Below are 15,494 nucleotides of genomic sequence, written 5' to 3' on the forward strand. Positions count from 1 at the left end.
TTGATTATGGGTGGTGGAGACAGCATAATGGTTATACAGAGACTCTCATGCCTGAGCCTTCAGAGTCCCAGGTCCCAGGTTCAATCTCCTGTCCCATCATAAGCCAGAGTTGAGCAGTTACATGGTTAATATATATATATAAATTTTGGGTAGAGAGATATTGAGAGGGGGAGTTAAAGAAAGACACTTGGCAGCCAGTCTTCACTTGGGAAGCTTCCACCATTCAGTTGAAGACCGGGGGCTTGAACCTGGCTGGGTCCTTGTGCATTGTAAAATAGTATGTGCGTTGTCAGATGCATCACTGCTGGGCCCCTGAGCAGCCAAAATCTTAAAAACACCTCAAAATACTGAGTTTGGTCTTGAGCCTTCCTCTGGTTTCCACTTGCACTTGTCCACTTTTCCACTTCTTAGTGTGAATATTGGTGGTGATGGTAAGGGGTGCCCCAGGCAAGATGAGCATGGATGGCCATTTGCAGCAAGCGGGTGAAATTTGCACTAGTGACCTGGTTTAGAGTCTTAGTTGGGCTCTGAGCACCCCCTTGTCGGTACACTCATGCTACCCGGGTCCCTGGCCTGTGGACTCCCCCCACACACACACATCCGTTGCAGTCACAGGCCCCGCCTCTCAGCCTGCAGGCCCCGCCCCTCGGCCCTTAGACCTGGCCGCCGCCATCTTTGTTGGGGGCGCCCAGGCCGGGCATCTGGAGATGCCGAAGTCGTGCGCCGCCCGGCAGTGCTGCAATCGCTACAACAACCGCAGGAAGCAGCTCACCTTTCACCGGTGAGACGTGGGGGTGAGGGGTAAGGTGGTCAGGGGTAGCCTTCCTGGATCCAGTGGGAGCTGTTGGGGTCCCCGAGAGAGGCGGCCTGGGGTGCGGCGGGGTGGGGGCGCGGTGCTGGCGCCACTGCTGAGAAGGCTGCGTGCAGACCGGGTCTGGGCTGGTGGACGATCCGGCCCGGCCAGTGTGTCCCGGGCGCTGGGCACCCCCGCAGTGACTTCAGCATGTGGGTCCTTATCCCCACCCACCCAGACTTTCACTCGTCTTGGGACTTTCTCAGGCTCACAGGTGCAGCCTGGGACGCGGTGGGTGCCGAGTGAATGAGTGTTGGTGGTGACTAGCCAGGGGGGCTGTGTGCTGTCACCTTGGAGCTTCTCCTATGCTCAGGCTATAAGGAAGGCAGGACAGGCAGGACAGTCGAGGATGATGGATTTGCCTGTACTCACAAGAACCCCTCTTCCACCTTCACCCCCTTACAGTTCCTCATCCTTCTACATTCCCAAGAAAAATGGGTTCTCTACTATCTCTCTCAAAGATTTTATTTATGAGAGAGAGGGAAGTGGGGAGGAGAGAACCAAAGCATCACTCTGGTATGTGCAACGCCGGCGGGGGGAAGGAACTTGGGACCTCATGCTTTGAGTTCTATACACAGTGACACATCCCAGGCCACCGTCTTTTTTTTTTTTTAAACCAGAGCACTGCTCAGCTCTGGCTCTTGGTGATACGGGGGATTGAAGACTTTGGAGCCTCAGGCATGAGATTCTATAGGTATAAGCATTATGCTGTCTACCTACTGCCCGTCCACCCCCCTCCGTCTCCTGCTTTTTTCAGAGTATATTGCTGTGCCTATTTTGAACTTTATTTTTTAAATTTATTTTATTTTTAATTTTTTATATTTATTTTCCTTTTTGTTGCCCTTGTTTTTTATTGTTGTTGTAATTATTGTTATTTATGTCATTGTTGTTGGATAGGATGGAGAGAGGAGGGGAAGACAGAGAAGAGGAGAGGAAGATAGAGGAGAGGAAGTCGCCTATGAAGCGACTCCCCTGCAGGTGAGGAGCCTGGGGCTCGAACCGGGACCCTTAGGCCGGTCCTTGTGAGCTTAACCCGCTGCTACCGCCGGACTCCCTTTTAAAATATATTTTAATAGAAGACAGTGATTTACTCAGGAAGATGATTTTCTTTTTTTATGTATTTTTATTTTATTTTTGAGAGAGATGCAGAGAGAGGTAAACAGCACACTGCTCAGCTCTGGCTTATGGTAGTGCAGGGGACTGAACCTGGGGCTTTGGAGCCTCAGGGATGAGAGTCTGTTTGCATAACCATTATGCTATCTCCCTACTGGATGGTTCCCCCCCTCTTATTGCTTTTTTAAAAAAATCATTGTTGTGATCATTATTATTGTTATTGCTGTCACTGCTGTTGGATAGGATAGAGAGAAATTGAGAGAGAAGGTGAAATAGAGGGGGAGAGAAAGATAGACACCTGTAGACCTGCTTCACGGCTTGTGAAGTGACCCTCCTATAGGTGGGGAGCTGGGAGCTCTAACTGGGATCCTTATGCTGGTCCTTGCACTTTTGGCCTTGTGTGCTTAACCCACTGCACTACTGCCCAGCCCTCATAAACTTTATTTTTTTAATATTTTATTTTATAAATAAAATATTGATTGAACACACACACCACACACACACACACACACACACACACACACACACACACCCCGAGCGCTTCTTAGCTCTGTATTATGGTGGTGTGGGGGATTGAACCTGGGACTTTGGAGCCTCAGGCATGAGAGTTTCTTTGCATAACCATCATCCTATCTACCCCCACCCTGAACTTTAAATAAATGCTCACACTATACTTTTTTTATTTCCTGTCTTGCTCGCTCACATTATATTTGCAGTTCATCTTGTTACACACAGCAGTCCACTTTCCTTTGGATTTAGTAATTAATTATTTAGTAATTAATGTAATCAGATTTGATTAGTTTTTTTTCATATTATTATTATTATTTAAATTTACCAGAGTACTGCTCATCTCTGGCTTGTGGTGGTGCAGGAGATTGAACATGGAACCTTGGAGGCTAAGGCATGACAGACTGCATAACTATTATGCATCTTCCCTAATTAGTTGTTTTTACAGTTGAAGGGCTAGCCATGTGCTTGACCTGGATTTGAGCCTGGTTCCGCAGTACATTGAAGGAAGCTTCGGTTCTGTGGTTGCTTCCACTCTGCCTTTTTTTTTTTTTTTCATTTTTCTATTTTATTTGCTAAGATAGACAGCAATTAGGGGCCGGATGGTAGCACAGCTGGTTTAAGCGCACATGGCTCGAAGGACTGGTGCAAGGATCCTGGCTCCCCACCTGCAGAGGGATTGCTTCACATCTTTTTCTCCCCCTCTGTCTTCCCCATCTCTCTCCATTTCTATCTTCCTCTCCCTCTTGATTTCTCTCTGTCCTGTCCAACAACAATAACAACAACAATAACAGTGGAGGATTCGTAGAGCAGGCACTGAGCCCCTGGAGGCAAAACAACAACAACAACAACAAAAAACCCCACAAATTGAGAGGGAAGTGGGGATAGAAAGGGTGAGAGAAAGACAGCTGCAGACCTGCTTCACTTGTGAAGCGTCCCCTCTGCATATATGGAGTGGGATGTCTGTCTATTTATTTATTTACCAGAGCACTGCTCAGCTCTGGCTTATGGTGGTGCTGGGGATTGAACCCTGGGACTGTGGAATCCCAAGCATGAGAGTCTCTTTACATAACCACTATGCTGTCTACCCTTTGCCCCCCTTTTTTTTAATGCATGGTAGGGTCTTTTTTTAAAATTAATTTTTTTGAATCAATATTTATTTTATTTAAATTTATTTTTATTTTTTAATATTTATTTTGCCTTTTGTTGCCCTTGTTTTTCATTGTTGTTGTATTTATTATTATTGTTGTTATTGATGTCATCATTGTTAGGACAGAGAGATGGAGAGAGAAGGGGAAGGCAGAGAGGGGGAGAGAAAGATAGACACCTGCAGACCTGCTTCGCCGCCTGTGAAGTTGCTACTCCCCTGCAGGTGGGGAGCTAGAGGCTTGAACTGGGATCCTTATGCTGGTCCTTGGGCTTTGTGCCATGTGCACTTAACCTGCTGCTGTACTGCCTGACTCCTGAATCATTTATTTATTGGATAGAGACAGCCAGAAATTTAGAGGGATGGGGGCGGTAGAGAAGGCGAGAGAGAGACACCTGTAGCCCTGCTTCACCACTCGCAATGCTTTCCCCATGCAGGTGGGGACTTGGGGCTCAAACCCTGGTCCTTGCACATTGCAACATGTACACTCAACCATGTGTGCCACCACCGGGCCCCTAAATTAAAAATAGTTTTTAATTATCTTTGTTAGATAGAGACAGAAATCGAGAAGGGAGGGGGAGATAGAGAAGGAGAGAGACAGAGAGACACCTGCAGCATTACTTCACCACTTGCAAATCTTTCTCCCTGCAGGTGGAGACCAGGTGCTCAAACCTGGGTGCTTGTGCACTGTAACGTGCTCTCAATCAGGTGGGACCGCCACCCAGTCCCTTTTTTTTTTAACAGAGCACTGCTCAGCTCTGGTTTATGGTGGTGTGGGGATTGAACCTGGAATTTTGGAGTCTCCGGCATGAGAGTATCTTTGCATAACCATTATGCTGTCTACCCTTGCCTGAGAATGGGGTCTTGAACTTGGGTCCCTGAACATAATATAACACACACACACACACACACACACACACACACACACACACACACATACACACACACACACTCTTGAAGGCTTTTACTTCTATTTTTGTCACTACAAAAATACATTTTGTAACGAATTTTTAAATGAATTTTTGGTTGGGCGGTGATACCTGGGGGTGGATTTGCTTCCTGCTGTCTCTGGAACCCCTTCTTAATGGCCTCTCAACTCTGTCACTGGCACAAAGTCTCTGTCTGGCCCCTGGTGACCCTTATGATGCCACGTGAGGTCTGTCTTCCTCTGAATCGACCGCTTTGTAGCACTTGACACAATAGGTCACTGACCCCTTTGAGATAGTTTCCTACTTGATTTCTCGGATACTTTGCAGTCTGTGTTACAGTGCCCTTTCAGTGACTATGGAGGTGGCTTGGTGGATACTTGCAACATGTGAGGCACTGGTTTCAGATTAGTGTACCACATGTGAAGAAATGGTGCTCTGGTCTCTGTTGCATGAAAAGAAACATACATACATTTAGTAAATTAAAAAAAAATGGATAGAGACAGCCAGAAATAGAGAAGGAAAGAGGTGATAGAGAGCGAGAGAGACAGACACCTGCAGACCTGCTCCACCACACAGCTTCCTCTCTGCTTGAACTCAGGTCCTCAGGTATTGTAACATGTGCACTCAGCCAGGTGCACTACCACCCGGCCCCAATACAATCTTGTTATGGGCCCCGCAACATAATACACCTGGACTGTGCACTTGCTTCCTCATTTTGACAAGAGTTTGAGCCCAGGCCCCACCTCTTTGGAGGAAGCTTTGGTGCTATGGTATCCTTCCTCTTTCATCCTGTTTATCTGTGTGAAAAAGTAGACTTGGAGTAGTGAAACCCTGGCAACAACAGAAGAAAAAAAAATTGAGAGGAGGGATTTTTGTTTGTTTTTGCCTCCAGGGTTATCACTGGGACTCAGTGCCTGCTCTACGAATACACTGCTCCTGGAGGTTATTTTTTTCCTTTTGTTGCCCTTGTTGTTTATTGTTGTTGTTATTGTTGTCATTGTTGGATAGGACAGAGAGAAATAGAGGATGGGAAGACAGAGGTGGGGAGAGAAAGATAGACACCTGCAGACCTGCTTCACCACTAGTGAAGTGACCCATCTGCAGGTGGGGAGCTGGGGGCTCGAACCTGGATCCTTAACACCGGTCATTGTGCTTCGGGCCATGTGAGCTTAACCACCTGCGTCACCGCCCAGCCCCCTGAGAGAGAGGAGGGTAAGGGAGAGAAAGACAGAGCACTGCTTAGAAATTGAATAAAGAAAACAAGGGCAACAAAAGGGAAAATAAATAAATATAAAAAAAATTTTTTAAAAAAGAAATTGAATAAGGGGGTAGCACAGCGGGTTAAGCACAGGTGGTGTGAAGTGCAACGACTGGTGTAAGGATCCTGGATCAAGTCCCCCGCGCCCCACCTGCAGGAGAGTCATTTCACAAGCAGTGAAGCAGGTCTGCAGGTGTCTCTCTCTCCTTTTGTCTCCCTTCCTATCTCCATTTCTCTCTGTCCTATCCATCAACGATATCAGTAACAACTACAACAACAATAAAAAAAAAAAAAAGAACAAGGGCAACAAAAGGGAAAATAAATATATAAAAAAAAATTAAAAATATTGACTAAAGTGGCTAGGGGATTGAACCTGGGACGTCTAGGGTTCAGGCATGCAAGTTGGTACCTTAACAGGCTAAACTATCTCCCTAGTCAAATAGGTATTTATTGCATGGAGCTGGGGCCTTAAACATGCATGATTTTACTATGTCAGGTTGCTTTTTATTCTGAGAGAGGAAGAGACATCACAGCACCAGGACTTTGGGGCCAGAGCATCTTTTTTTTTTTTTTTTTTCTTTCTTTTTAAACACCAGAGCACTGCTCAGCTCTGGTTTATGGTGGTGTGGGAGATTAAACCTGGGACTTTGGAGCCTCAGGCATGAGTCTGTTTGCATAACCCCCAACCCCCCAGAGCATCTCCTATGCGTTGCCTGGGTTCAAACTTGAGCTGCACACATGGCAAGGTATACATGCTATCTAGTGAGCTATCTGTGGCTTCAAATACTTATTATTTGTAGAGACAGAAAGGTAGAGAGTGAAATACCATACCGTGAAGAGAGAGATACCATAGCACTGAAGTTTCTTTTAATGCTTCAGTCCATTGCTTTATCCACTGCACCATCTCCCGGACCACAGAAGTTTCTTTAAATGTAGTGGGGGTTAGGCTTGAAACCTGTGTATTCCATATTCCAGATATACCAAAGCAGTTCACTATCCCAGTGAGGTATTTAGCAGTCTCCCAAATACAATATTACTGTTTCAGCATTGCTCAACTCTGGCTTATGTTGGTGCCAGTGACTTTTTTTTTTCCTCTAGGGTTATTGCTGGGGCTCAGTGCCTGCGCTATGAATCCACTGCTCCTGGAGGCCATTTTCCCCATTTTGTTGCTCTTGTTGTTGTTGTTGTTGGCTAGGACAGACAGAAATCTAGAGAGGAGGGTAAGACAGGGGAGAGAAAGATAGACACCTGCAGACCTGCTTCACCACAGGAACTAGGGTCTTGTGTGGGTCCTTTAGCTTCATACTATGTGTGTTTGACCCAGTGTGCTACCTACCACCTGGCCCCCTTGATGCCAGTGATTGAAGCAGGGATTTGAAGCCTCAGGCATTAGAATCATTTATATAACATGCTATCCTGTTTTAAAATATTTTATTTATTAATGAGAAAGAGAAGAAATAGGACTAGAACATCACTCATATATGATTCTGAGGTTTGAACTCAGGACCTCGTGCCTTAGAGTCCAACACTACCCACTTGTGCCACATAAATTCATTTTAACTTTGAATTTTTTCCCCTTTTGTTGCCCTTGTTGTTTACCATCATTGTTGTTGGATATGACAGAAATCGGGAGAAGGGGAGACAGAGAGGGGGAGAGAAAGAGACATCTACAGACCTGCTTCACTGCCTATGAAGCGTCTCCCCTGCAACTGGGGAGCCAGGGGCTCGAACTGGGATCCTCATGCCAGTCCTTGCACTTTGCGTCACGTGCGCTTAACCCACTGCATTACTGCCCGACTCCCAACTTTTCTTCCGAGAGGTAGAGATGGAGGGAGAGAGAGACACTTCCACACCCCAGAACACTGCTCAGCTCTGGCTTAAGGTGGTGCCATGGGTTGAACCTGATACCTTGGAGCCTCAGACATGAAAATCTTATGTATAACCTGGCCTCTAAGTGCATTTTATCTTATTTTTTTAAAAGATTTTATTTATTTATAAGAAAGATAGGAGGAGAGAGAAAGAACCAGACATCACTCTGGCACATGTGCTTGCCAGGGATTGAACTAGGGACCTCATGCTTAAGAGTCCAAAGCTTTATCACTACACCACCTCCTGGACAAGTGCATTTTAACAACAACAACAAATATATATATTTATATATACTAAGTATTAATTTAAATAATCTATATATTATTAAAATATTTTGGGGGCTGGACGGTAGCGCAGCAGGTTAAGCACACATCTGAAGCACAAAGACCAGCATAAGGATCCTGGTTTGAGCCTCTGGTTCCCCACCTGCAGGGAGTGTCGCTTTGTAGGTGATGATGCAGGTCTGCAGGTTGTCTTTCTCTTCCCCTCCTCTCTCGATTTCTGTCCTATCCACAACAGCAATAACAATAACAAGGCAACAAAAAATGGGAAAAAATGGCCTCCAGGTGCAGTGGCTTCATAGTGCAGGCACCGAGCCTGAGTGACAACCCTGGAGGCAATATATATCTAATAAACTGTATGTTAGTATTATTTATTAGATATAGACAAAAATTGAGAGGGAAGGGGGAGAGACATACCTGTAGCACTGCTTCACTGCTCATGAAGCTTCCTCCCATGCAGGTGGGGACTGGGGGCTTGAACCAGGGTCCTTATGCATTGTAATGTGTGCTTTACTGGGTGTGCCACCTCCCAGCCCCCATAAATGCATTTAAAAAAAAAATCCACTATTTAAAATCTGCGCCTCCTTCATTTCTCCACACCAATCTCATTCTGTAGAACTCTGTTTCTCTTTATGGTATACAGGCCTTTTTTAAAAAATATTTTATTTATTAATGAGAAAGGAGGAGAAAGAACCAGACATCACTCTGGTACATGTGCTGCCAGGGATTAAACTCAGGACCTCATGTTTGAGAGCCCAAAGCTTTATCCACTGCGCCATCTCCTGGACCACCTTTAAAAAAAGATTTTATTTATTTATTAATGAGAAAGATAGGAGAGAGAACAGACATCACTCTGGCACATGTACTGCTGGGGATTGAACTTTGGACTGCTTGAGAGTCCAAAGCTTTATCACTGCACCACCTCCCGGACCACCTTTTTTTTTTTTTAAGTGTTTTCTATTTTATTTTTTCCTCCAGGGTTATTGCTGGGGCTCAGTGCCTGCTGCTCCACTGCTCCTGGAGGCCATTTTTTAAAAAAATATTTATTATTTATTCCCTTTTGTTGCTCTTGGAGCCCATTTTTTCTCTTTTGTTGCCCTTGTTTATTGTTGTTGATGTTACTATTACTGTTGTTATTGCTGTCGTTGGATAGGACAGAGAGAAATGGAGAGAGGAGGGTAAGACAGAGACGGGGAGAGACAGACGCCTGCAAACGTGCTTTACCACTTGTGAAGTGACTCCCCTGCAGGTGGGGAACTGAGGGCTTGAACCAGGATCCTTACATGGGTGCTTGTGCTTTGCACCATGTGTGCTTAACCCGCTGCGCTACCGCCTGCCTGCCTATTTTTTTTTTTTAACCAAAGCCAGTGTGTCACTTGGTCTGTCCTCTTCCCAGAGCCTCCAGGTTTTACCCAGGCCCATGGCTTCCTGCTCACTGTTAACCCATTCCTGGCTACATCTTGTGCTTTCTTTTTTTAATTAAAAATTTATTTTTAAAAATCTTTTTTTTTTTTCCTTTCCCTTTTTCCCCACCAGAGCAATGGCTTATGGTGGGCAGGGGCTTGAACCTAGGACTTTAGAGCCTCAGGCAAGACAGTCTGTTTGCATAAAATTATGCTATCTACCCTTGCCCTAAAAAAAATTATTGGCTAGAGACAGAGAAATTGAGAGAGGATGGGGAGGTAGAGAGAGGGAAGAGACAAAGAGACACTTGCAGCTCTGCTTCACCACTCATGAAGCTTTCCCCCTGCAGATGGGGGCCAGGGACTTGAACCTGGTATGTTACTGCCTGGTCCCCTTTCTTGCTCTTCTAATCCTGTATTTTCTTCTGTCACAGCACCTTTGCTATTGGCCTTACTTCCTGCAGTCCCTGCAAAGCCAGGGTGGCTCTGACAATGTCTGCCTGTGTGAATTACTGATATCACTCCACTGTCCATGAGTCTAAGCTGTTTGCACTCTCACACCCCAGCATCAAGTGCAGCATCTACCAGTAGAAGCAACCAATGAATATAATTCCCCAAACATCAATGGCATAGACTTTTTTTTTTTTTTTTTTTTTAAATTACCAGAGCACTGCTCAGCTCTGGCATATGGTGGTGTAGGGGATCAAACCTGGGACTTGACGGAGCCTCAGGCCTGAGAATGTTTGCATAACCATTATGCTATCTACCCCCACCATCTTTTTTTTTTTTTTAAATAAATCTTTTTAAGAATATTTATTGTGGTCCGGGAGGTGGAGTAGTGGATAAAGCATTGGATTCTCAAGCAGGAGGTCCCGAGTTCAATCTCTGGCAGCACATGTACCAGAGTGAGAAAGGAGTAGAGAACCAGACTGGCATGAAATCTTGCATAACTATTATGTCATCTTTTCCCTGGCTTGGGCTCTTTAAGAGCCATATTAGTGTTCTGTTTCCTCCACAGGATGCCATTAACATGTATAACAAAAACTTCTACAAATTGCATGTGGGACTGACAATATAGCTCACTTGGATAGCGTGCTGCTTTGCCATATGTGCAACCCAGCCCTCACTGCCCTGGTGAGCTTCAGTGCTGTGTTCTCTTTTACTCTCTACCTGCCACTATTCAGTAATAACAGTAACAGTTGCAAAGTAGGATTACTGGATACTTCAACTGGTGCAGTAAAAACTGTGAGGTGGAAATTCTACCCAGATGTGATTGGCTGCCTTGAGTTTTGCTAATGACACCTGCCCTCCTCCTGTGCCCCTCAGGTTCCCGTTTAGCCGCCCCGAGCTGCTGAAGGAATGGGTGCTGAACATTGGCCGGGGCAACTTCAAACCCAAGCAGCATACAGTCATCTGCTCTGAGCACTTTCGCCCTGAATGCTTCAGTGCTTTTGGGAACCGTAAGAACCTGAAGCACAATGCTGTGCCCACTGTGTTCGCCTTTCAGGACCCCACACAGGTGAACACACCACCGTATGTCCTTGCAGATCAGCCTTGGGGACCCATCTAGAAGGGGTGGGTTGGGGGAGGGCTTTAAGGGACAGCCCAGGTGGAGGCTGAGAACTACTGCGTGGGCAGCACTTCCAAGCCTCTGGCTGGCCATCACCTTCACTTTGAGGAAGTTCAAAGTCATACCCACTGGAAAAATAACTGTGGGGGGAGGGACCAAGAAAACAACTCACTTGGATAGTGTGCTGCTTTGCCATGTGTGTGAGCCTAGGTTCGAGCCTGGTGTCCACAATGAAGGAAGCTTCAGTGTTGTGGTCTTTTTTTCGCTTTCTGCCTCTGTCTTTATCTGAAAAAATCATCTAGGACTTTTGAAGCCCCAGTGATGATAACATCATCTTTTGATGATAACATCAACTTTTGAAGCCCCAGTGATGATGATGTCTCCTTCCTCTTCCTCACTCATCATCTCTCTTTTCTATCTCCCTAAAATAATGGGGGGGGGAGGGGGAAAGGAAGGCTCAGGAGGGTTGCAAATTGGTGGCTTTGTGCATACAAGAGGTGCTGGGTTCATTCCCTAGCATAGCAAACAGAACAAAACTATAATTTCACGACTGGCTGTCATTTTCACAGGCTAGTGTATACCAGGAGCTTGGGCCTTCACTTTTGCTGGGGGGACATGTATAAATGAGACAGACCCATACATGGGGCTCCCACACTTGTAGAGAAAGGACCAGAGGTGGAGGGCATGGCTGGGCTGTGCTTCAGACTGTGTTTACTGAACACACATTGGTCTTGTCTGGTCCTGATCTTCTTGAGGTGACCTGAATGAGCTGAAATTCAGCCTGTTCAGTGACTTGTGTCTTCTGCAGCAGGTGAGAGAGAACACAGATCCTGGCAACAGGGGTGAGAATGTGAGCTCTGAGGAAGGAAAGGTGAGTCTGCACTGTCAGTCACCATCACTGGTGGCAGGTTGGTCTCCCAGGTTTGCCATGCTGTTTGTTCTCAGAAGCTAGAGCTTTGGAGAGCAAAGGAAGAACAAGGAAGTGAGATCCTTTTCCTGCCCATTTTTTAAAGAGTTTATTTTTAAGATCAAGACAGAGATAGAACCAGAGCATCATTCTGGCATAGTTGATGCTGAGGACAGAACTTGGGACCTCATGCTTCTGTTCCATCTTCTACCCCCTGTGCCACTTTCTTCTTATTATTCTTAAACAGGCCTGTTTAAGTTGTCACAAGCCTGACTCATCACTGTTCCTTTGGATCAGTCCTCAGCCTGTAGAAAGTTGATAGCTGTGGACCTCCCTTCTGCCCCCCATGTGGTGGGAGGGGTTTTGGGGTGGTGGTGGTGTGGACTATAGAGGCTTTAGGTCTGTTCAGCTGCTCATTTCTGCCAGGGATCTGGGGAGCACAACCTGGGGAGTATGGACACTGCTTTTGAGGTCCTTCAGCTGCTGCCGAATGCCAGCAACTCTGGGAAGCAGGTAAGGTGTTGGGCTCACACAACTAGGGGGTGGGTCTCAGCTAGAGAGGGCTTGCTTTAGACAAAATGAATTGGTGGCTGTCAGGTTGAGTGTGTTCTTTTATCATGTTGTGAGGCTCTAGGTTTGCGCCCCCTGGCACCCACCACACAAGTACACCATGGATGGTGGAATAGTGTTGTGGTGTCCTTCTCTCTCCCCAAAATAAAAAGGGGGAAATTGGCCTGGATTAGGCTGCTCAGCATTTTTTTTTTTTTTTGGGTGTGTGTGATCAGCCTTGGTACTGCCAAAGAAACAACTTTGGTGCTCCAGTCACAAACACTGAAGTTCCAACTTAATATCCTCCCAGTCAGTCAGTCATAGCTTGCACACATTTGGATTTCAGGAGACCCGTGACATGGGTTCCACTGCCCAGGGCTGGGGCTGAGCCTAGTAACAAGCTCCTTCACTCGCAATAGCTCTGCCAAAGGACTTTGGGCCTCCTTGTTTGTCCTCAGGTACCACAACAGAGACCAGAAGTAACTGAAGACCCTGGTCAACAAGCCAGCCTCTCAGGACTGAGAAAGCCCCCCTCTGCACAGCCATCTGATCACAGCTATGCCCTTTTGGACTTGGATACTCTAAAAAAAAAGCTCTTCCTCACACTGAAGGAAAACGAAAAGCTCCGAAAGCGCTTGAAGGCTCAGAGGCTAGTGATGCAGAGGATGTCCAGCCTCCTCCGTGCCCACAAAGTGGGACAGCTGGGACTCCAGGCCAGGCCACGGCCTGAGCAGCAGAGAAGAGTCCAACAGTCAACTTTGTCCTTATAGCTTCTGGGAGGAGACAGCAATTTGAGTTGTGGCCTGCACATTTCAGTCCTGCTGCCAACACTCGGTGACAGAAGTGTGGGGCCCACCACGGCTTCAGGTGAGGTTCAGTGAGGGGGCATGACAGTTTAATCCTAAGGGAGGTGACAGCTCCACCTGGGCAAGCATCTTTGGAATCACAGTATGAGCAGCTGTCCTGGGTTACAGAATGGCAGACTGCCCCAATAGGGAAGAAGTGAATTTTCCTGAGTGGCAGCTGAGTCCAGTGATGGATGTGTGCATGTGGGGTCGCTGCCATCGCTGCAACTAGGAGTACCAGTGGCCCCGTGTGGCCAGGGCTGTCCTTTGTTCTGAGTGCCTCCTTCAGGGCTTGGTCTGAGTGAACAGCAGAATAAACTTTTCCTACTCTGCAGATTTTTTCTCTTTTATTTAAAAGCAAGTACTTAGCTGAGGATGTAGCTCAGTGGCAAGAGTGCATGCATGAGGCCCTGGGTTTGACCCCCTACACAATGCCGATGTTGAGGTTTTCTATCCTGAAGCTGAGAAGACTGGCTTACTTTTTTCCTGTTGATTAGTAGGCTGGGCATAGCTACCTTTGACTAAAAAGATAAGAAGACTTTAGTTGGTCAAAAAGAGAAAACATGGGAGAGATGGCTAGCAGGATTAAGGTGTGTGCCTTACCATGGGTGCAGCCTGGTGCTGTGGTCTCCCTCTATCTGAATGAAAAAACCATTCCAGGAGCGGTGGAATACATGTGGAATACATGTGCAAGGGACTGGGGAGATAGCATAATGGTCATGCAAAGAGCCTACTATGCCTGAGGCACTACTGGAAACCAGAGTTCAGCAATGCTCTGGAAAGGGGGAGGGGGGGAAGGAGGAAAGAAACAAAAATAATAGCCCAAATGATTTCTTAACTCTGGACTCTTATTTCCCAGGAAAATATTTACTGTACACAATAGAATCATAACTTCATGATTTAAGATGGGAGTGTAAGCTGTGAAGAATGGGGAGACATTTTTTTAGGGGCAGGGCACTTCCCTTTGCTTACTCCTAATAGATTAACATACAGATGCATTAAAAACACTACCCTTGGGAGTCGGGCTGTAGCGCAGCGGGCTCAGCACAGGTGGCGCAAAGCACAAGGACCAGCATAAGGATCCCGGTTCGAACCCCGGCTCCCCACCTGCAGGGGAGTCGCTTCACAGGCGGTGAAGCAGGTCTGCAGGTGTCTATCTTTCTCTCCTCCTCTCTGTCTTCCCCTCCCTCTCTCCATTTCTCTCTGTCCTATCCAACAACAACAATAATAAAAACAATAATAACAACAACAATAAAACAACAAGGGCAACAAAAGGGAATAAATAAATATTAAAAAACAAACAAACAAAACAAAAAAACACTACCCTTGCTCAAGGACCAGCGTAAGGATCCCGGTTCCAGCCCCTGGCTCTCCACCTTCAGGGGAGTCGCTTCACAAGCGGTGTCTTTCTCTTCCCCTCTGTCTTCCCCATCTCTCTCCATTTCTCTCTGTCCTATCCAACAATGACGACAACAATAATAACTACAACAATAAGGGCAACAAAAGGGAATAAATAAATAAATAAATAAAACATTACCCTTAGCTTTCAGGAAAGGTTTATTGTGCTAAGAGGGTGGCTTTGGTACATTCCTTTTCAAACAAAAGGAAGAGGCTTCAGGCCCACAAGAGCCACCCCCCTGGAGAGGGAACACATAGTTGTACCATCAGATTCAACACAGCACTTATTGCACGATTCACATTCAAAGTGGCAGCTCAAAGGGTTTTTTTTTTTTTTTTTTTTAAATCATCTTTAAATGGAGGTAAATGTTACAGAATTGGGCTACCATAACTTTTTCAAAACTGGAGGAAGGGGGTTATAATGATTATGTTGAGCCAGTACCAGGGAGTGGAGCTGCAGGGGGAATGGCAGGACCCCTCTGCTTATCAGGACCATTAACAGGTGGGTTGTTCATGGGATCCTGGCTCCTAAAATGCTGTGTCCATAGAAGAGGCAAGTGAAGGCAGAGGCTCTGAAGAGTGGATACCAAGGGTTCCCCTGTGAGGAATGAACGGGACCTACCCAACTGTGTGAAGAAAAGGGCAAACAGCGCCACCTGCTGGCCCCAACAAATAAGACACAGCTCTGGGATTTCTGATGCTGTTTTGCCCCATGGAAACCCTGGCTTACACACCCCCTCACCCAAAGCTCCCTTCTCCTTAGAACCTCTTTTAACACTCTATTCCAGTGTTACATGCTATGGGATGGGAGTGGAGAGGGAGGTAGCCTCCTCTCGTGGATTTCCGCCACAGGGTAGGGTGGCTC

At 46.4% G+C, this 15,494-nt stretch overlaps 1 protein-coding gene across 8 annotated transcripts; it reads left to right on the forward strand.

Annotated features, from left to right (window-relative positions):
- Window positions 1-648: 648 nt before the first annotated feature.
- On the forward strand, window positions 649-13,565 carry THAP3 (THAP domain containing 3). Of its 8 annotated transcripts, none has more exons than XM_060201368.1 (5): window positions 649-781; window positions 10,687-10,879; window positions 11,739-11,801; window positions 12,237-12,350; window positions 12,845-13,565. In XM_060201368.1, exons 1-5 carry the CDS (start codon window positions 708-710, stop codon window positions 13,154-13,156), a joined length of 756 nt encoding a protein of 251 aa, XP_060057351.1. In that variant the 5' UTR covers window positions 649-707; the 3' UTR covers window positions 13,157-13,565. The 8 variants fall into 8 exon arrangements, with proteins under 8 accessions (XP_060057351.1, XP_060057353.1, XP_060057352.1 ...); XM_060201370.1 differs by having other exon boundaries at window positions 12,264-12,350; XM_060201369.1 differs by having other exon boundaries at window positions 11,742-11,801.
- The last annotated feature ends 1,929 nt before the right edge of the window (window positions 13,566-15,494 follow it).

Source organism: Erinaceus europaeus, chromosome 11 (genome assembly GCF_950295315.1).
Source record: "Erinaceus europaeus chromosome 11, mEriEur2.1, whole genome shotgun sequence".
Classification (NCBI taxonomy): Eukaryota; Metazoa; Chordata; class Mammalia; order Eulipotyphla; family Erinaceidae; genus Erinaceus; species Erinaceus europaeus.